Source organism: Trachypithecus francoisi, unplaced genomic scaffold (assembly GCF_009764315.1).
Source record: "Trachypithecus francoisi isolate TF-2019V2 unplaced genomic scaffold, Tfra_2.0 Lachesis_group20, whole genome shotgun sequence".
Taxonomy (NCBI): domain Eukaryota; kingdom Metazoa; phylum Chordata; class Mammalia; order Primates; family Cercopithecidae; genus Trachypithecus; species Trachypithecus francoisi.
In genome coordinates, this window is record NW_022681466.1 from 7,308,052 (window position 1) to 7,328,919 (window position 20,868).

General features: G+C 45.8%; 1 protein-coding gene across 3 annotated transcripts in view; it reads right to left on the bottom strand.

Annotated features, from left to right (window-relative positions):
• Nucleotides 1–20,868, bottom strand: part of ACOX1 (acyl-CoA oxidase 1) — a 39,475-nt gene that overhangs the window by 2,425 nt on the left and 16,182 nt on the right. For 2 of the 3 annotated variants that reach the window (XM_033182247.1, XM_033182249.1), the window contains 11 exons: nt 15,337–15,497; nt 13,042–13,149; nt 10,855–10,974; nt 10,597–10,712; nt 8,485–8,654; nt 4,742–4,904; nt 4,101–4,291; nt 3,051–3,230; nt 2,835–2,940; nt 2,556–2,699; nt 1,599–1,805 (listed from right to left, as the gene is read on the bottom strand). In XM_033182247.1, the coding sequence (XP_033038138.1) occupies nt 1,599–1,805; nt 2,556–2,699; nt 2,835–2,940; nt 3,051–3,230; nt 4,101–4,291; nt 4,742–4,904; nt 8,485–8,654; nt 10,597–10,712; nt 10,855–10,974; nt 13,042–13,149; nt 15,337–15,497 (1,666 nt within the window). The remainder of the gene's footprint in view (nt 1–1,598; nt 1,806–2,555; nt 2,700–2,834; nt 2,941–3,050; nt 3,231–4,100; nt 4,292–4,741; nt 4,905–8,484; nt 8,655–10,596; nt 10,713–10,854; nt 10,975–13,041; nt 13,150–15,336; nt 15,498–20,868) is intronic. The other variant, XM_033182248.1, reaches the window with a different exon arrangement.

The window sequence follows — 20,868 nt, forward strand, 5'->3', positions numbered from 1 at the left end:
CCAGACTCCAGTGATCTTCCCACGTCAGCCTCCCGAGTTGCTAGAACTACAGCTGTGTGCCATGACACCTGGCTGCTATTTGCAATTTTTGTAGAGATGGGGGTTTACCATGTTGGCCAGGTTGGTCTAGAACTCCTCAACCCAAGTCATCCACCCACTTCAACCTCCTAAAGTGCTAAGATTACAGGCGTGAACCACTGTGCCCAGCCTGTGGTTATTACTATAGAGTCCTTATCTTTCAGAGATATGCATTGAATTATTTATGGATAAAATTATCTGATGTCTTAGTTTATTTATTTATTTATTTATTTTGAGATGGAGTCTCACTCTGTCTCCCAGGCTGGAGTGCAGTGGTGCAATCTTGGCTCACTGCAAGCTCCGCCTCCTGGGTTCACGCCATTCTCCTGCCTCAGCCTCCTGAGTAGCTGGGACTACAGGCGCCCACCACCACGCCCAGCTAATTTTTTGTATTTTTAGTAGCGATGGGGTTTCACCGTGTTAGCCAGGATGGTCTCGATCTCCTGACCTCGTGATCCGCCCGCCTCGGCCTCCCAAAGTGCTGGGATTACAGGCGTGAGCCACCATGCCCGGCCATTTTTTTTTTTTTGAAACGGAGCCTCGCTCTTGTTGCCCACGCTGGAGTGCAATGGCACGGTCTCGGCTCACCGCAACCTCTGCCTCCCAGGTTCAAGCAATTCTCCTGCCTCAGCCTCCCGAGTAGCTGGGATTACAGGCATGCGCCACCACGCCCAGCTAATTTTGTATTTTTAGTAGAAACAGGGTTTCTCCATGTTGGTCAGGCTGGTCTCAAACTCCCGACCTCAGGTGATCCACCCGCCTTGGCCTCCCAGAGTGCTGGAATTACAGGTGTGCGTCACTGAGTCTGGCCCTGATGTCTTAGATTTATTACAAAATAGTCCCCAGGAGGAGGGGGATGAAGGTTCAGATGAAACACAACTGGCCACGAGTTGACAGTCATTGCTGCTAGACGAAAGGTGTACCAAAGAGCACTATGGAATTCTCTTTTTGTATATTTTATTCTATTTGTGTGTATATGTATATATACTTTCTTTTTGTGACAGAGTTTTGCTCTTGTCGCCCAGGCTGGAGTGCAATGGTACAAACATGGCTCACTGCAACCTCAGCCTCCTGGGCTCTCCTGGGTTCAAGCTGAGGCAGGAGAATTCCCGAGTAGCTGGGACTATAGGCGTGCACCACTACTGCCCGGCTGATTTTTTGTACTTTTAGTAGAGATGGAGTTTCACCATTTTAGCCAGGCTAGTCTCAAACTCCTGACCTCAGGTGATCCGCCCACTTGGCCTCCCAAAGTGCTGGGATTACAGGTGTGAGCCAACGCGCCCGGCCTATATATATATTTAAATGTTCAATTCGTTATCAAAAATTGAAATTGATTAAGACCCTGGTTACTGTGGCAACAACCCAGTTCCCTTCTGAACCTGTTGCTCGAATAAAGTGACTGCCAGACGTGGCCACAGTACTTTCAGAGCTTTCACAGATAAATCCCTTTCCAGAGGCCTTTCCTGCTTCAATATTTAAGTGAAGACTTTTAAAAAGGTGCAAAGACACTGGATTTTTACCTCTGTTTTGTTCAGTGGGGAGTTCCTAGCCCACTCAAACAAGTTTTCATATACATTTCCATCATAGCGGCCAAGCACAGAGCCAAGTGTCACATCCTGAAAATCAAATGCATCAACCAAAGCAACGGCATCTGAGCGAATCAGAGTGAGTAACTCCTTTACACGCTGGTTTACTTGCATAATCTGAGACTCTGTCATGATGCTCCCCTAAAAGAGACCAAAGTAAGTAAATAAAAAATATATATTTATATAGATAGACATAATTATATGCATATACAGCTATAAAGCACACAGCAATTTTTCTTTCTGAGACTGAGTTTCACTCTTGTTGCCAACGCTGGAGTGCAATGGCGTGATCTTGGCTCACCGCAATCTGCCTCCTGGGTTCAAGCGATTCTCCTCCCTCAGCCTCCCGAATAGCTGAGATTACAAGCATGCAATAGCACGCCAGGCTAATTTTGTATTTTTAGTAGAGACAGGGTTTCTCCATGTTTGTCAGGCTGGTCTTGAACTCCCGACCTCAGGTGATCCACCTGCCTTGGCCTCCCAAAGTGCTGGGATTACAGGTGTGAGCCACTGCGCCCAGCTATTTTTCTTTTTTCTTTTTTGAGACAGAGTCTTGCTTTGTCGCCCAGGCTGGAGTGCAGTGGTGCTCACTGCACCACTGCAATCTTGGCTCATTGCAACCTCTGCCACCAGGGTTCAAATGATTCCCGTGCCTCAGCCTCCCTAGTAGCTGGGATTACAGGCGTGCACCACTGCACCTGGCTAATTTTTGTATTTTTAGTAGAGACAGGGTTTCACCAGGCCAGGCTGGTCTTGAACTCCTGACCTCAAGTGATCACCGTACCCGCCTCGGGCTCCCAAAGTGCTGGGATTACAGGCAGGAGCCACCGCGCCCGGCCAACAATTACTTTTCTTAACAACAAAAAAGACTTGCACTTAGAAAAGACTGACCTGAAGGAAATCCCCTGCGTTCTGACTGATTCCATACAGAGAATACAGCAGACATAAATTCCTTAAGACAGCTTCAATGGCTTTATCTTGAATTTTGAGGAGTTTTTCTGAAAAGAGCTTAACTACCACATAGTGGCAATGTGCCTAAGATTAAACAGAAAATACCTGAGTTTGAGAACCTTAGAAAAAGATTCAATACACAGTGACTAGGGTTTCTGCACCAGAAAATGTGGGACGCTGCAGGGCAGGGAAAGGGAAAAAGAGAGAACTACCACTGACCTCACTTGCTCGAACAAGGTCAACAGAAGTTAGGTTCCATGCTACCTCCTTGCTTTTTCTGTGAATCACTTCTTTTTGAAGGTTTTTTGCAGCAATTTCTACTAATCTGTTAAGACACAGATTGGAGGTCTGAGGAAATGATCAACAGTACTCATGCCTTCTTGTCATCTATCAGGGCCCCACTATGCGTATTCTAGCTCTTACGGGAAAGCTCACCTGGCTGCACGGAGTTTATATGCTTCGGTTAGGCTTTCGGGGCTATTGATATCCACCATGGTTGGCCAGACTGCTACCTGCTGTGGCTGGATGCGTTGACTGGGCAGGTCATTCAAATAGGACACCATGCCACACACCAACTTTCCTGAGTGCACCTGGTCATAACTTTTCATCAGGAACCTAAAAATCACCAGTAAACATGCTTTTAGTAACTACTTTTTCTTTTTGTTTTTTGAGATGGAGTTTTGTTCTTGTTGCCTAGGCTGGATGGAGTGCAATGGCCAGATCTCAGCTCACTGCAACCTCCTCTTCTCAGGTTCAAATGAATGATTCTCCTGTCTCAGCCTCCCAAGTAGCTGGGACTACAGGCACCCACCATCGTGCCTGGCTAATTTTTAATATTTTTTTTTTCTAGTAGAGACAAGGTTTTACCATGTTGGCCAGGCTGGTCTCTAACTCCTGACCTCAAGTGATCCACCCGGCTTGGCCTCCCAAAGTGCTGGGATTACAGGAGTGAGACACCACACCTGGCCTTTTTTTTTTTTTTTGATGGAGTTTTCACTCTCGTTGCCCAGAATGGAGTGCAATGGCGCAGTCTTGGCTCACTGCAACCTCCGCCTCCCAGGTTCAAGTGATTCTTCTGCCTCAGCCTCCCAAATAGCTGGGATTATAGGCATATGCCACCATGTCTGGCTAATTTTTTTGTATTTTTTTAGTAGAGAGAGGGTTTGACCATGTCGGTCAGGCTGGTCTTTAACTCCTTACCTCGTGATCCGCCCGCCTCGGCCTCCCAAAGTGCTGGGATTAGTCATGAGTGCCCAGCCCAGTAACTCTACCCTTGATACAACTTCAAGCTATGTATTAGGTGCTTCATACTCTCTAGCCTCACCACGAAATAAAAACAGTGAGTCAGAATGGAAGGTAAAAGTATACCTTTCAGGAACAAATATATATATATACGGTGAAGAAAAACCATGGGAACAAGAACCTAGGAAAAGGACTAGAACATTCTTATGAACAGATGGGAGGAATCGCGGATTTGACTCTCACCTAGCCGTCTGGAGCATCATGACAGTGTTTTCTCCCTCAAAGGTACAGCTTGGGGTGAAATTGACATAAATATTTGGAAGACCACTGCAATGAGAATAGCCATGCCCACCACAAGCCATCCGACAAGCTTCGATGCCAGTGTTTGCAGTCCAGGAGGTGAAAGCCTTAAGTCCGGCGGTGAGGGCATGAAGCTAAGAGGACAAGCACAAATCTGTCAGGACATTTGTGGTGCTGAGAGCCCGAGAACCAATGAGAAAACACACCCCTCCTCTAACATCCTGGCCACTGTCAAAACACAGCTGCCACACATGCAAACTGAAGAAGCACAGCTGTCCGACTGGCCAGAAGAATGGAGAACACTACCCACAGCCATCTGCGCTGCTCTACTTGGCTGAAAATTCACCACTTACATTTCCTTGATCGACAAATAATCAAGATGGTACGATATTTCGGATAACGCTAAAAATACTTAACAACAAACCCCACAGTTCTTCATATCTGATCTACTTTCAACCAGAAGAAGTTCTCAGAATACATTATTCTTTTCAGGAAATCTCAATATCTAGTTATCTCTGGACATCGTCCAACAGGCAACCATGAAACAGAAGGGTGCCCACGAGTGAATGAGACCAAACTCGTACCTCAGGCAGTTCACTCAGGTCCCCTTGACCAATGCCTTCATTAATCCGGTGATAGGTCTCCTTCATGTATGCGCCCACAAACTGGAAGGCATAGGCAGTGGCCAGGAGTGGAAAGAGTTTATACTGTTGGGTTTGAAAATCCAAAATCTGCGGTTCTGGTTCACTACACGACATAGAAAAAGAATAAAATAGTAAGTAAATGTTTATACAGAACTTTCTATATGCCAGGTTCTAATCTAAGCACTTGATATTTTAACTTATTTAGTCCTTATAAGGGCACTGTGAGGTAGTTACTATTACTATCCCCATTTTACAAATGGGAAACCGAGAGGTCAAGAATCTGCCTGAAGTCACACAGCTCATATGTGTCAGGTCTTAGATGGAAATTGGGGCTCTTTTTTTTTTTTTTTGTGATGAAGTCTCCCTCTGTGACCCAGGCTTTAGTGCAGTGGTACGATCTTGGCTCACTGCAAGCTCCACCTCCCAGGTTCAAGTGATTCTCCTGCGTCAGCCTCCCACAGTGCTGGGATTACACGCATGAGCTATCGTGCCTAGGCTATTTGGCTCCCTAAAACCATGTTCTAATTACCTTGTACTGTGTAGGCTGACATAATTTTCTAGCTGCAAAGTCCATATCTGTCCTAGTCTTTCCAGTATGACTAAGAAAACTGTACCTCATAGCAACATACAAAACCAACGCTAGACAACCCAGTAAGGCAGCAATGCTGAAAAGCTCTGCTCGCCAGACGGCTGAATACACTGCAGTTTGACCACAATTTTGGAGAAGACCCAATGGATGGTGTTAAATATTTTGAAGTATAAGGCCGGACGCAGTGGCTCAAGCCTGTAGTCCCAGCACTTTGGGAGGCCGAGACGGGCGGATCACGAGGTCAGGAGATCGAGACCATCCTGGCTAACACGGTGAAACCCCGTCTCTACTAAAAAATACAAAAAACTAGCCGGGCGAGGTGGCGGGTGCCTGTAGTCCCAGCTACTCGGGAGGCTGAGGCAGAAGAATGGCGTAAACCCGGGAGGCGGAGCTTGCAGTGAGCTGAGATCCGGCCACTGCACTCCAGCCTGGGCCACAGAGCCAGACTCCGTCTCAAAAAAAAAAATAATAATAATTTGAAGTGTAAGAATTAGCAAGGGTCTGATTCTATCAACTCCTCTATTTCTTTTTAAAAATGTAATTATTATTTTTTGAGATGAAGTCTCCCTTTACCACCCAGGATGGAGTACAGTGTTGTGATTTCAGCTCACTACAACCTCCACTTCCTGGGTTCAAGTGATTCTCCTGCCTCAGTCCCCCGAGTAGCTGGAATTACAGGCACCCGCCACGACACCCGCTAAGTTTTGTATTTTTAGTAGACGTGGGGTTTCACTATGTTGGCCAGGCTGGTCTCGAACTCCTGACTTCAAGTGATCCACCCGCTTTGGCCTCCCAAAGTGCTGGGATTACAGGCGTAAGCCACTGCTCCTGGCTTTAAAATTTAATTAATTTTTAATTTTGTTGAAAATAGACCAGTCTGGCCAACATGGTGAAATCCTGTCTCTACTAAAAATACAAAAATTAGCCTGGCATGGTGGCGTGCGCCTGTAATCCCAGCTACTTTGGAGGCTGAGACAGGAGAATCACTTGAACCCAGGGGGCAGAGACTGCAGCAAGCTGAGATCATGCCACTGCACTCCGGCCTGGGCGACAGAGTGAGAATCCGTCTCAAAAAAAAAAAAAAGACGAAAAGGAGAGGGAAGGGGAGGGGAGGCAGAATCACGAGGTAAGGAGTTCAAGACCAGCCTGACCAACATGGTCAAACCCTGTCTCTACTAAAAAATACAAAAAAAATTAGCCAGGCATGGTGGCACATGCCTATAATCCCAGCTACTTGGGAGGCTGAGGCAGAAGAATCACTTGAACCTGGGAGGCAGAGGTTGCAGTGAGCCAAGATTGTGCCATTGCACTCCATCCTGGGCAACAAGAGTGAAAACTCCATCAAAAAAAAAAAAAAAAAAAGGCCAGGTGTGGTGGCTCACTCCTGTAATCCCAGCACTTTGGGAGGCCGAGGTGGGTGGATTACGAGGTAAGGAGTTCAAGACCAGCCTGGCCGACATGGTAAAACCCTGTCTCTACTAAAAAAATATATATATATATTAAAAATTAGCCAGGTGTGGTGGCAAGTGCCTGTAGTCCCAGCTACTTGGGAGGTTGAGGCAGGAGAATCATTCATTTGAACCTGAGAAGAGGAGGTTGCAGTGAGCTGAGATCTGGCCATTGCACTCCATCCAGCCTAGGCAACAAGAACAAAACTCCATCTCAAAAAACAAAAAGAAAAAGTAGTTACTAAAAGCATGTTTACTGGTGATTTTTAAGTTCCTGATGAAAAGTTATGACCAGGTGCACTCAGGAAAGCTGGTGTGTGGCATGGTGTCCTATTTGAATGACCTGCCCAGTCAACGCATCCAGCCACAGCAGGTAGCAGTCTGGCCAACCATGGTGGATATCAATAGCCCCGAAAGCCTAACCGAAGCATATAAACTCCGTGCAGCCAGGTGAGCTCTCTCTCGAGCTAGAATACGCAGCCAAGGGTCTGGGGCCCTGACAGATGACAAGAAGGCATGAGTACTGTTGATCATTTCCTCAGACCTCCAATCTGTGTCTTAACAGATTAGTTAAGGAGACAGGGATGGCCGGGCGCGGTGGCTCAAGCCTGTAATCCCAGCACTTTGGGAGGCCGAGACGGGCGGATCACGAGGTCAGGAGATCGAGACCATCCTGGCTAACACGGTGAAACCCCGTCTCTACTAAAAAATACAAAAAACTAGCCGGGCGAGGTGGTGGGCGCTTGTAGTCCCAGTTACTCGGGAGGCTGAGGCAGGAGAATGGCGTGAACCCGGGAGGCGGAGTTTGCAGTGAGCTGAGATCTGGCCACTGCACTCCAGCCTGGGCGACAGAGCGAGAAAAAAAGGAGACAAGGTTTCACTATGTTGGTCAGACTGGTCTTCAACTCCTTACCTCGTGATCCGCCCGCCTCGGCCTCCCAAAGTGCTGAGATTACAGTCATGAGCCACTGTGCCCAGCCTCTCCTCTCCTCTTAACAGATTAGTGAAGGAGAGGGGAGGGAAAGGGAAAGGGAAAGGGAAAGGAAAGAAAATAGAGAGAGGGTCTCGCTATGTTGCTCAGGTTGGCCTCAAACTCCTAGGCTCAAGTAATCTTCTTGCCTCGGCCTCCCAAAGTGCTGAGATTACAGGTGTGAGCTACCACACCTGGCCAATTTCTTTATTCCTTAAGAGTAAAAAGAGTATCAGGGAGTATCAGTCAAAGGCAGTTGTAGGAATAAACTGTGGCCATGAATGCAAAAGGGAAACAAATTTAATGTAACTTTCACCATGCACAATTTACAGTTGCTAGTAGTAATCCGAACTTTCAAATTGCCTTTAATGTGTTGAACATTTCACTTACAAAGTTCAAGTAATATTATTACTACTTTTCTTAAAAGGTTAAAGATAATAAGGTGAGTATTCTCTTTTTTTCTTTTTTGGCAATCACTGATTATAGCAAGGGTGGTTATTTCTATCTTTCCTCTTAAGAAAAGGAAGCCTAGATACAAAATTACAGGCCCAGTTATCACCCTAGCCAATTTTGCAGTGCCAATGCATCTTCTGTATCGACATCTGGGAATTCTGGGATCTGAATGAGGTAAAAACTAGGCTTTCGGTACTGAGCCCCTCTAGAACCCTACCCTTACCCTGGCTTGATTTCAGACTGGTGCCTCACAGCGCTGTATCGGATGGCAATGGTGCACGCCTTAGACAGAGCCCGAGCAGCTTCTCCCACAAGGAAGGACCTGACAAACACCATGGTCCCGTAAGTCAGCTTGTTACTCAGCGGTTTCACGTATGTGCCATCAGGCTTCACCTGGAAGAAGAACGTGGGACTGATGCTTCCTTTTTTTAAGTCCAAGAGGCAGTTCAGTGGTTCTCAAAGTATAGTCCCTGGAATAGCAGCATCAGCATCACCTGGCAACTTGCATGAAATACTACATCTTAGTCCCCACCCTGACCAACTGAATCAGAAACTCCGGGGTAGGGCCTAGCAATCTGGGCTTTAACTGGCCTTCCAGGTGATTCTAACACATGCAAGTTTAAGAATCATTGGTTTAGCAAATCAAAATATATCCTTCAACCCTGCTAACTGCTTCTGATTTCACTGTCACAGTAAAAGAAGCATCAGAGTGGGTGTGATGACCATGCCTGTAATTCCAGCACTTTGGGAGGCCAAAGTGGACGGATCAAGAGGTCAGGAGTTTGAGACCAAGCTGAACAACATGGTGAAACCCCATCTCCACTAAAAATACAAAAATTAGCTGAGTGTGGTGGCACGTGCCTGTAATCCCAGCTACTCAGGAGGCTGAGACAGGAGAATTGTTTGAACCCGGGAGGCGGAGGTTGCAGTGAGCTGAGACTGTGCCACTGCACTCCAGCCTGGGTGCCAGAGTGAGACTCCATCTCAAAAAAAAAAAAAAAATGCTGGGCACAGTGGCTCACACCTGTAATCCTAGCACTTTGGGAGGCCGAGGCAGGAGGGTCCCCCAAGGTCAGGAGTTCGAGACCAGCCTGGACAACAGGGTGAAACCCCACCTCTACTAAAAATACAAAAAAATTAGCTGGGTGTGGTGCCGCATGCCTGTAATCCCAGCTACTTCGGAGGCTGAGGCAGGAGAATCGCTTGAACCAAGGAGGCGGAGGTTGCAGTGAGCCAAGATCATACCACTGCACTCCACCATGGGTGACAATGCAAGACTCTCTCTCAAAAAAAAAAAAAAAAAGCATCAGAAGGAAAAATGCATTATTACCTCCTTTATTTTTTTTTTGAGACAAGAGTCTCACTGTGTTGCCCAGGCTGGAGGGCAGTGGTGCGATCTTGACTTACTACGACCTCTGCCTTCCGGGTTCAAGTGATTCTCCTGCCTCAGCCTCCTGAGTAGCTGAGATTACAGGTACGTGCCATCACACCCAGCTAATCTTTGTATTTTTAGTAGAGATGGGGTTTCACCATATTGGTCAGGCTGATCTTGAATTCCTGACCTCATGATCCGCCCTCCTCAGCCTCCCAAAGTGCTAGGACTACAGGCACGAGCCACCACGCCTGGCCTTATTACCTCCTTTTATAAGACAGAGTCTCACTCTGTTGCCAAGCTGGAGTGCAGTGGCACGATCTCTGCTCACTGCAACCACTGCCTCCTGGATTCAAGAGATTCTCCTGCCTCAGCCTCCTGAGTAGCTGGGACTACAGGCGCACGCCACCACGCCCGGCTAATTTTTTTGTATTTTTAGTAGAGATGGGGTTTCACCATGTTGGTTGGCCAGGATGGTCTCCATCTCTTGACCTCATGATCTTCCTGCCTTGGCCTCCCAAAGTGCTGGAATTACAGGTGTGAGCCACCGCACCCAGCCTTTTTTTTTTTTTTTTTTGAGGCAAGGTCTCACTGTCATCCAGGCTGGAGTACAGTCTGGCGTAATCATAGCTCACTGAAGCCTCGACCTCCCAGGCTCAAGTGATCCTCCCACCCCAGTCTCCCAAGTAGCTGGGACTACACACATGTGCTACCATGCCCAGCTAGATTTTTTAAATTTTTGTAGAGATGGGTTCGCACTATGTTGCCCAGGCTGGTCTTGAACTCCTGGGCTCAAGTCATCCATGCACTCAGCCTCCCAAAGTGCTGGGATAACAGGAATATGCCAGTGTGCCGGCTGTTATTACCTTCTAAAAGAACAGACCATTCTAACCCTATTGTGAGCAACAGCCACTGCAACCCCACTGTTTGATGCCTCTGCTTCTATTTTCTATCAAAACATACCTGGGCATACTTCATCAGCATGTTTTCTCTGGGAATACGATAGTTGTCCATTTTGAGGTAGCCATTGTCCATCTCATCATAACCAAATTTGGGGCCGATGTCGCCAACGGTAATTCCTACCACAGATGAAAGGACAGTCATGAGATGTTTATGTTCTGGAATTTCTGGCTTTCGCTCCGCCTCTTCAGTTGGGCATTCTACCTTTTAAGACAGTGCTCAGTTTCATTTTCATCTCAACATCAGATGAACAGTTCTTACCTGGCAAAGGCTTATGGGTCCCGATTTCACGAATAGGTACGATAAAGGCATGTAATCCATAGCATTTCCCCTTAGTGATGAGCTGGGCAAGAACTATTGCATGATTTGAAGTCTTTCCAACTGTAATATCAAAGGGAACAAGAGAGGGGTGAGTAAACGTTCGTACATTTTTAAAGGGTAGAAAAAAGAAGAAAGAATATGTTAAATCTAACACTACACAAAACCAATAGTATGTGTCCAGAAAGCCTTTCTGCTGACAGTATCACCCTTAGCTTTCAGAAAGAAATTCCCTTAAGCTAATAGTTACTACTCTTTTCTGCTTATTTCTCATGCATTTACACAGAGAAAATTTCAGGATAAAAATAAGAATATTAATTTAAACTATCCCTTAAGGCAGTGCTGTCCAAAACAGTAATCACTAGCTACATGTGCCTTCTTACATATAAATTATAATTAAATAAAATATATAATGTGAATAACAAAATCCTTTAACCACTAACTGTATCAGAAATATATATTCCAAGATAATAACTCAGAATGGAATAAGAAGAGATAAAAGTTTCAGGTCAGCTGGGCACGGTGGCTCACACCTGTAATTCCAGCACTTTGGGAGGCTGAGGCGGGCAGATCACGAGGTCAGGAGTTCGAGACTAGCCTGGTCAATATGGTGAAATCCCATCTCTACTAAAATACAAAAATTAGCTGGGCTTGGTGGTGTGCGCCTGTAGTCCCAGCTACTCAGAGGCTGAGGCAGGAGAATCGCTCGAACTGGAAGGTGGAGGTTGCAGTGAGCCGAGATCACGCCACTGCACTCCAACGTGGGTGACATAGTGAGACTCCGTCTCAAAAAAAAAAAAAAAATTTTGTGTTAAAGCTATTTAAATTTTTTTCTTTTTTTTTTTGAGATGGAGTCTCGCTTTGTCTCCCAGGCTGGAGTGCAGTGGCATGATCTCGGCTCACTGCAAGCTCCGCCTCCCGGGTTCATGCCATTCTCCTGCCTCAGCCTCTGAGTAGCTGGGACTACAGGCGCGCACCACCACACCCGGCTAATTTTTTGTATTTTTAGTAGAGATGGAGTTTCACCATGTTAGCCAGGATGGTCTCGATCTCCTGACCTCGTGATCCGCCCGCCTCGGTCTCCCAAAGTGCTGGGATTACAGGCATGAGCCACCGTGCCCTGTCATTTTTTTCTTTTTTTTTTAAGAGACAGGGTTGGCCGGGCGCGGTGGCTCAAGCCTGTAATCCCAGCACTTTGGGAGGCCGAGACGGGTGGATCACGAGGTCAGGAGATCGAGACCATCCTGGCTAATACCGTGAAACCCCGTCTCTACTAAAAAATACAAAAAACTAGACGGGCAACGTGGCGGGCGCCTATAGTCCCAGCTACTCGGGAGGCTGAGGCAGGAGAATGGCGTGAACCCGGGAGGCGGAGCTTGCAGTGAGCTGAGATCCGGCCATTGCACTCCAGCCCGGGCGACAGAGCGAGACTCCGTGTCAAAAAAAAAAAAAGAGACAGGGTTTCACTCTTGTCACCCAGGCTGGAATGCAGTGGCATGATCACAGACAGTAGCTCACTGTAGGCTTGAACTCTTGGGCTCAAGTGGTCCTCCCACCTCAGCCTCCTGAGTAGCCAGGACTACAGGTCTATAGGTATGTGCCACTATGCCTGGCTTTTCCCTCTCTCTCGTGCGCGCGCTCTCTCTCTCTCTCTCTATACACACACACACACCACACACACACACACACCTCCTCTCTCTCTCTCTCTATACACACACACCCACATACCCACACACCCCACACATATTGTTTGTTGGGTTGTTTTTGAGACAGAGTCTTGCTGCGATGCCCAGGTTGGAGTGCAGTGGTGCAATCTTGGCTCATTGCAATCTTCCCGGGTTCAAGTGATTCTCTTGCCTCAGCCTCCCGAGTAGCTGGGACTACAGGTGTGTGCCACCACACCCAGCTAATTTTAGTATTTTTAGTAGAGACGGGGTTTCAGCATATTAACCAGGCTGGTCTTGAATTCCTGACCTCAAGTGATCCGCCCACCTCAGCCTCCCGAAGTGTTAGGATTACAGGCGTGAAACCACCAAGCCTGGCCGACGTTCTCATAAAAGCTCTACATTCTAAGCAAAATCTCATGACAAACCTTCAAAACATCCAATAAATGCTAAAAAATTCACTTACGTCCACCAGGCCACCATTTAATGGAGGTCACAGTAGGACTGTTGAGAATGAACTCCTGGGTTTCAGGGTCATATGTGGCTGTGGTTTCCAAGCCTCGAAGGTGAGTTCCTAAGGAGATAAATTACACTGACTTCAGTTAAGAGATGGGGAAAAAAACAGGCACAAGGAAAAATTTCCTGCATAGTCCTTTAAACTCTCATATCTCAGAGAAAAACAAAATCTAACAAAAAACACCAGTAGATGAGCTACAACTGGTTGACAACCAAGACACTGAATTTCCCACGCTATCTGATGGTTTTCCATTAAGTTGAAAATCTAAGTATCATCATGCATGTTCCATTTCTGTATTTGATTTGTTACATTTATTTATAGCAACTGAAAGAAAATATAAAGGCAACTTAGAATCACATTTTTAAGATCACAATATATGAATTTAACAGGGATGTTAACTGTCTTTTTAAACCCATCTCTGAGTTGCAAGTATGCGAATTTCAACTCATATGTATTATGTTAACCACACCAATTCAACATTCTCGAATTCTGTACTAATGAGAAGAATAAGATAACATGTGAGAGAAAGACATTTCAGCCAAAATTCTTATAAATTAAAAATGTATGGCTGTGCGTGGTGGCTCACACCTGTAATCCCAGCATTTTGGGAGGCCGAGGCGGGTGGATCATGAGGTCAGGAGATCGAGACCATCCTGGCTAACATGGTGAAACCCCGTCTCTACTAAAAATACAAAAAACAGCTAGGCATTGTGGTATGCGCCTGTAGTCCCAGCTACTCAGGAGGCTGAGGCAGAATTGCTTGAACCCAGGAGGCAGAGGTTGCAGTGAGCCAAGATTGTGCCACTGCACTCCAGCCTGGGTGACAGAGCGAGACTCCATCTCAAAATAATAATAATAATAAAAATAATAAAGTATAAAAGTATAACCATTATTGGAGAAATGACCTGGAATGTGACTTCAAAAAATTCCTTAAAAGGTCCAATAATAAGGTCTCAGTTGACCTTACAGATTTCCAATAGCAGGCCTAACTTAGTCCTAGCTGGTTCATTAATGCAGCAAGGAAGAGTTTCCAGTTTCTTATGTGTACTGGGATAGATGGGGTCTTATGTTTTAAATCTTCACATAAATATACCAAAACTATTTGAAAAGAGTTATAGAAAAATGTTCTAGGTGGCAGTCTCTACAAAACTACTGACTAAAGCAAATGTTGGGAAACTTTTACCTATCTGCTTTCATAACGCTAGACCTCATTAAACACACTTTGAAACATTTAGAAGCTTCCAAGTTGAATAACCAACTTACATGCAATCCACAACTTTCACAGACACCTTTCATCAAAGAAGCAGCTTTTACAGAAAAGCAGATAACATTCAACAGAACAGATAAGGACAAAATGTTTTCAAAAGCACAACTGAAACAAATAGTATTCCACTTGGAGTCTCAGGAAATCCTGTAAAATACTATTCAGTACCAAATAAAAAGCAGCAGCTGTATAGGAATAAGGAGCAAGTGGCAAATATACACTAGACCAGTTTTTCTGAAACATCAGAGAAGGAAAAGAGAAGCCATAAGCAAATGAATGGCAAACATGGATCCAATTCAGAACAGATACAAAGAGGAACAGCGGCCACCTCCAGTCCACCCAGGTGCATGAAGAAAGCAGGTGGGGGATGGAAAGATCAATGAAAGGTGGAGATAGTGTCTGAAATCAAATGCCTGCCAAGTTTGGCTTATCTTGGTTTTTTTACTCTCCAGTCAAGTCACTTGTAGAACTACTGATTGGACTCAAAGTACAAATAACTCCAAACCACAAAATGTCACACACTTCAGTTATAAGCTACTCATTTCCCTCAAGCAAATCCAAGGGTACACAAACTATTATTTATATTTCTTCTGGAATTTGTACAAGTTCATTAAGGTACCAGTAGCAAAGGTAATCAGATAGTCATGAAAAAAAACCAGTTTTGGGTTGTATACGCACACAGATTCCACACAACCTCAGGAACACTGAAAGCCCCTTGGTAAACAAAACCTGACTTGTAATTCTTGACCCTCTGAAGGAGAACTACGGCATAAAAAAGACAATCATTTTATCACTATGATAACCTTTAATTCCCATTGACCAAAGCAGCGTTTATACCAAAACCTGTACTCTGCAAGAAAAGCTCATTTAAACAGACCACAGAACATCGACACACCATCGATGGTACATGGTGGGCACTCCACACATGGTAAGTTCACAGGAGCCCGCCCAACCCAGAAGGTAGACTGAATACTCCATACCATGACCCATCTCTGTCTGGGCATAAGTGCCAATGATCTCCAAGTTCCAGGCGGGCATGAAGAAGCGCTCCTGCTGCTCCGCAGTTGCCTGGTGAAGCAAGGTGGGCAGGAACATGCCCAAGTGAAGATCCAGAGGCTCAGGCCGCCCTCGGTGCACAAAACTTCGAGGAAATATCAAGGATGGGCATTTGAGAGAAGAGTCATCAGGTGTGAGAGAATCAGCAATTTAAATATAGCAAGGAAAGGAGACAAAAAAAACCTTAAGTATGAATTAGTTGCGTGCACTTAATCATAGATGGGAGCACTGTCCCTTTCTGTATTACTTTTTTTTTTTTTTTTTTTGAGGCGGAGTCTCGCTCTGTTGCGCGGACTGGAGTGCAGTGGCCGGATCTCAGCTCACTGCAAGCTCCGCCTCCCAGGTTTACGCCATTCTCCTGCCTCAGCCTCCCGAGTAGCTGGGACTACAGGCGCCCGCCACCTCGCCCGGCTAGTTTTTGTATTTTTTAGTAGAGACGGGGTTTCACCGTGTTAGCCAGGATGGTCTCGATCTCCTGACCTTGTGATCCGCCCGTCTCGGCCTCCCAAAGTGCTGGGATTACAGGCTTGAGCCACCGCGCCCGGCCTGTATTACTTTATAATTCTTGTTAATTTCCATTTTTCTGGAGTCATCAAGGAGTAGGAGGAAAGGGATTGGCTATTGATTCCAAAGTCAGTGCAGTACACCACCACACGTGCAAGACAGAGGACCCCAGCCCAGGAATTAAATAAAAGGAAATAAAGAAAATTTGAGAGGCCAGTGCAGTGGCTCACGCCTGCAATCTCAGCACTTTGGGAGGCCAAGGCGGTCAGATCACCTTAAGTCAGGAGTTCGAGACCAGCCTGGCCAACATGACAAAACCCCGACTCTTCTAAAAATACAAAAATCAGTTGAGCATGGTGGCGCCAGCCAGAAGTCCCAGCTATTTGGGAGGCTGAGGCAGGAAAATCGCTTGAACATAGGAGGCGGAGGTTGCAGTGAGCCGAGATCATGCCCACTGCATTCCAGCCTGGGTGACAGAGTGAGACTCTGTCTCAAAAAAAAAAAAAAAAAAGAGAGAATTGGCCAGGCACAGTGGCTCACACCTATAATCCCAGCACTCTGGGAGGCCAAGGTGGTTGGATCACCTGAGGTCAGGAGTTCAAGACCAGCCTGGCCAACATGGTGAAACCCTATCTCTACTAAAAATACAAAAATTAGCCAGGCATGGTGGCGCACACCTGTAATCCCAGCTACTGGAAGGTTGAGGCAGGAGAACTGCTCCAACCCAGGAGGCAGAGGTTGCAGTAAGCCAAGATCACATCACTGCATTCTAGCCTGGGCGACAGAGTGAGACTCCATCTCAAAACAGAGGGAGAGAGAAAGAGAGAGAATTTGGAAAGTTGTATAGGGCCAGGCATGGTGGCTCATGCCTGTAATCCCAGCACTTTGGGAGGCTGAGGTGGGCGGATCACCTGAGGTCAGGAGTTGGGAGACCAGCCTGATCAACATGGTGAGACCCCATCTCTACTAAAAATACAAAATCAGCCAGGCATGGTGGCACATGCCTGTAATCCAAGCTACTTGGGAGGCTGAGGCAGGAGAAATGCTTGAACCCGGGAGGTGGTGGTTGCAGTGAGCCGAGATCACGCTATTGTACTCCAGCCTAGGCAACAAGAGTGAAAATCCGTCTCAAAAAACAACAACAAAAAAGAAACCAACCAACCAAACAAACAAAAAATTAACTGGGTGTCGTGGCGCCCACCTGAAATCCCAGCTACTTGGGAGGCTAAGGCAGGAGAATTGCTTGAACCTAGGAATGGAAGGTTGCAGTGAGCTGACATCACACCACTGCACTCTAGCCTGGGCAACAGAGCAAGACTCTGTCTCAAAAAAAAAAAAAAAAAAGTTGTATAGAATGGAGAATTTGCTGGGTGTGGTGGCACGTGCCTGTAATTGCAGCTACTTGGGATGCTGAGGCAGAATCGCTTGAGGAGAATCACTTGAGGCCAGGAGTTGGAGAACAGAGAATTTGAGTGGTACTGGTACAAGGATGTCCTCTGATGAGAAAGCGAGAAAGAACATAGTAGTTCTCTCAGAGTGACAATATGACCCCCAGATTATAGCTTTTCCTCAATGCAACTTCAAAAATACTTCCAGGCTGGGATTTTTTTTCTGTTTTGTCCACAAAACATCCAGCATAGAACCACATTCCTCACATAGATCTGATCACTTCATTCAGATTCATCATGTCAAATATTGGGCCATGCTTTACTGAAACAATTTAATACAAAAACTGACAGTGCTCTTCATCCCAATAAATTATTTCAGAAATTAAAAAAGACATGCAATTTCTAGTGAAGACCATAATAACAAGTTACAGATTCATGCACAAGCTTTCTGTGACAATCATACAGAAGTTATCACTAATGATAATAAACATCTTAGCTTTATTAGTTTTAAATCCACTTTCTGGGGTCATTCTTTTCCACTTAAAACGTGCATGGGACAGGATTCTGTGTGAATTTTTGCTAAGGATAGGAAGTCATTTTATATGCCTTTGCATTTTTCCACATTACTGGCATTCTGCTTAATTGCTAGCTCCAAATCCGTCAACTCCATATTGCTCTTATCATTCTATGTGTCTTTGAAATGAGCATAAACGACGTTTCAGTTTTTAAATTTCTGTTTGTTCCTGGCAAGGTAGGGAGGAAAATAACCAGGGCACACTGCTCAGACAAGGGCTGATCAATGACTTCTTCCAATCTACTGGCTGGGCTTTCAGCTAAGCAATCACACTTTAGAAAAAGAAAAATCAATGTGTGACTGAATCCCTCATTTTACAGAGAAGAAATTAAGGCTGAGACGGATTAAATGCCTTGCTCAGGGAAAAAAGATAATGGCAAAACAAGGACAAGAATCTCGTCACCACTGGAGCTGAGCAAGGGGTAAACATGGACATGCAGAATGGAATAACAGACACAGGGGCCAGGCGCGGTGGCTCACGCCTGTAATCCCAGCACTTTGGGAGGCCAAGGCAGGTGGATCACCTGAGGGTGGAGATCAAGACCAGCCTGGTCAACATGGTGAAACCCCACCTCTACTAAAATTACAAAAATTAGCTGGGCGTGGTGGTGGGCACCTGTAATCCCAGCTACTTGGGAGGCTGAGGCAGGAGAATCACTTGAACCCAGGAGGCAAAGGTTGCAGTGAGCCACGATGGTGCCACTGCACTCCAGCCTGGGAGACAGAGCCTCTCTCAAAAAACAAAAAACAACAACAACGAACAAAGCAGACACTGGAGGCTTCAGAATGTGGGAGGATGGGAGGGGTATGAGGCCTGAAAAGTTATCTACTGGGTACTATGTTCACTATTTGGGCAATGGGTACTGCAAAATCCCAGACTTCACCATTACATAATATATGCATGTAAGGAAATGGCACTTCTACCCCTAAAACCTATTTTTTTAAAAAAGAACCTTGTCACCTAGTCCTGTCTCCTAGCTGGGGAAATTATTGCACAAGCATAGCACGGAATAAAGACTGTGACTGTAGGCCGGGCACGGTGGCTCACGCCTGTAATCCCCACACTTTGGGAGGCCAAGGTGGGCAGATCACTTGAGGTCAGGAGTTCGAGACCAGCCTGTGCAACATGGTGAAACCCCATCTCTACTAAAAATACAAAATTAGCTGGGCATGGTGGCAGGCGTTGGTTATCCCAGCTACTCAGGAGGGTGAGGTAGGAGAACTGCTTGAACCTGGGAGGTGGAAGTTGCAGTGAGCCAAGATCACACCACTGCATTATAGCCTGGGGAACAGAGAAACACTCCATCTCAAAAAAAAAAAAAAAAAAATTAATAGCAGAAATCCCAAGAAAAACACATTCATGGGATGAGAGTGCCTTTCACTCAAACAGATATGTCAACCATCCCCACCTTTTGAGTATTGTCTAGAAAGAAAAATCAATGTACACTTAGAACCTGGGAGGTGAAAACTCTGAGTTAGGACTGAAACCTAGGACTAGACACTTTTCATGCTTTCATGGAGGGTTGTTTTACTTCACCATAAATCAGAGCAATTCCTGGTGAAGGAAAGGCCACTATCAAGCACCCATCAGACTATGGAAGATTTACATCTGAGTATATCACAGAGCGAAGATGGACGCTAAGGGCTACAGCAAATGTGCTCAGTAGGGCAGGGGTAAAACCACTACAATCACAAATGGTTCTGACACTAAAGAATGTTTTCGGGAAAAAAACATTTCTTCCAACTAAGACAAGGGTTATTCAGATGTGGATGAAATTTAGAAATGTTACAAGGAGAAAGTGAACTGCAGAGTTTTTTGACTTAAGCCAACTATTTGTTTTAAAAGCTGGTTATGCATGATAAAGATATTATTTTTAAATAATTTATCATAAAATTACGAAGCACCAACATTATACTTAGTGAAGCGCTAGAGTCAGCTCTTTTAAAACCGAAACATCAAAAGGCATCCCCAGCCCTTCTTTCCACAAGACACAAGGCTGGAAAGGCTGACAATCAATACAGAGGAAAAACCAATTAGACTATTCATATATGAGAAAGGAAGAAATAAAAAGCAGCTCTGTAGAAAGCATGAGTATCATCCTAGGAAAACAACAATGTCAACAAAATATCAGAATAAGTGAACTGAGAAAAGCTGCAGGCTGTAAGGGAAAAAAAATTAACAGCATTCAGGCGTGGTGGCTCACACTTGTAATCCCAGCACTTTGGGAGGCTGAAGGGGGCAGATCAAGAGGTCAGGAAATCGAGACCATCCTGGAGAACACAGCGAAACCCTGTCTCTACTAAAAATACAAGAAAATTGGTTGGGAGTGGTGGCGGGCGCCTGTAGTCCCAGCTACTGGGAGGCTGAGGCAGGAGAATGGAGTGAACCCAGAAGGCAGAGCTTGCAGTGAGCCGAGATCACACCACTGCACTCCAACCTGGGCAAAAGAGCGAGACTCCCTCTCAAAAAAACAAAAAAAACAAAACAAAAAAAAACACAGAAAAATGAGAAATACCTAATAGGGTGGGAAAATAAAGAAGAGAAAAATAAGAGGAAAGAAATAGCTTCCCAAGAAAAGACAAGGCTTCAATATAAAACCAGCTTAAAATTCCAGATAGAGCCGGGCGCGGTGGCTCAAGCCTGTAATCCCAGCACTTTGGGAGGCCGAGACAGGCGGATCACGAGGTCAGGAGATCGAGACCATCCTGGCTAACACAGTGAAACCCCGTCTCTACTAAAAATACAAAAAACTAGCTGGGCGAGGTGGCGGGCACCTGTAGTCCCAGCTACTCCGGAGGCTGAGGCAGAAGAATGGCGTGAACCCGGGAGGCGGAGCTTGCAGTGACCTGAGATCTGGCCACTGAACTCCAGCCCGGGCGACAGAGCAAGACTCTGTCTCAAAAAAAAAAAAAAAGGCCGGGCGCGGTGGCTCAAACCTGTAATCCCAGCACTTTGGGAGGCCGAGACGGGCGGATCACGAGGTCAGGGG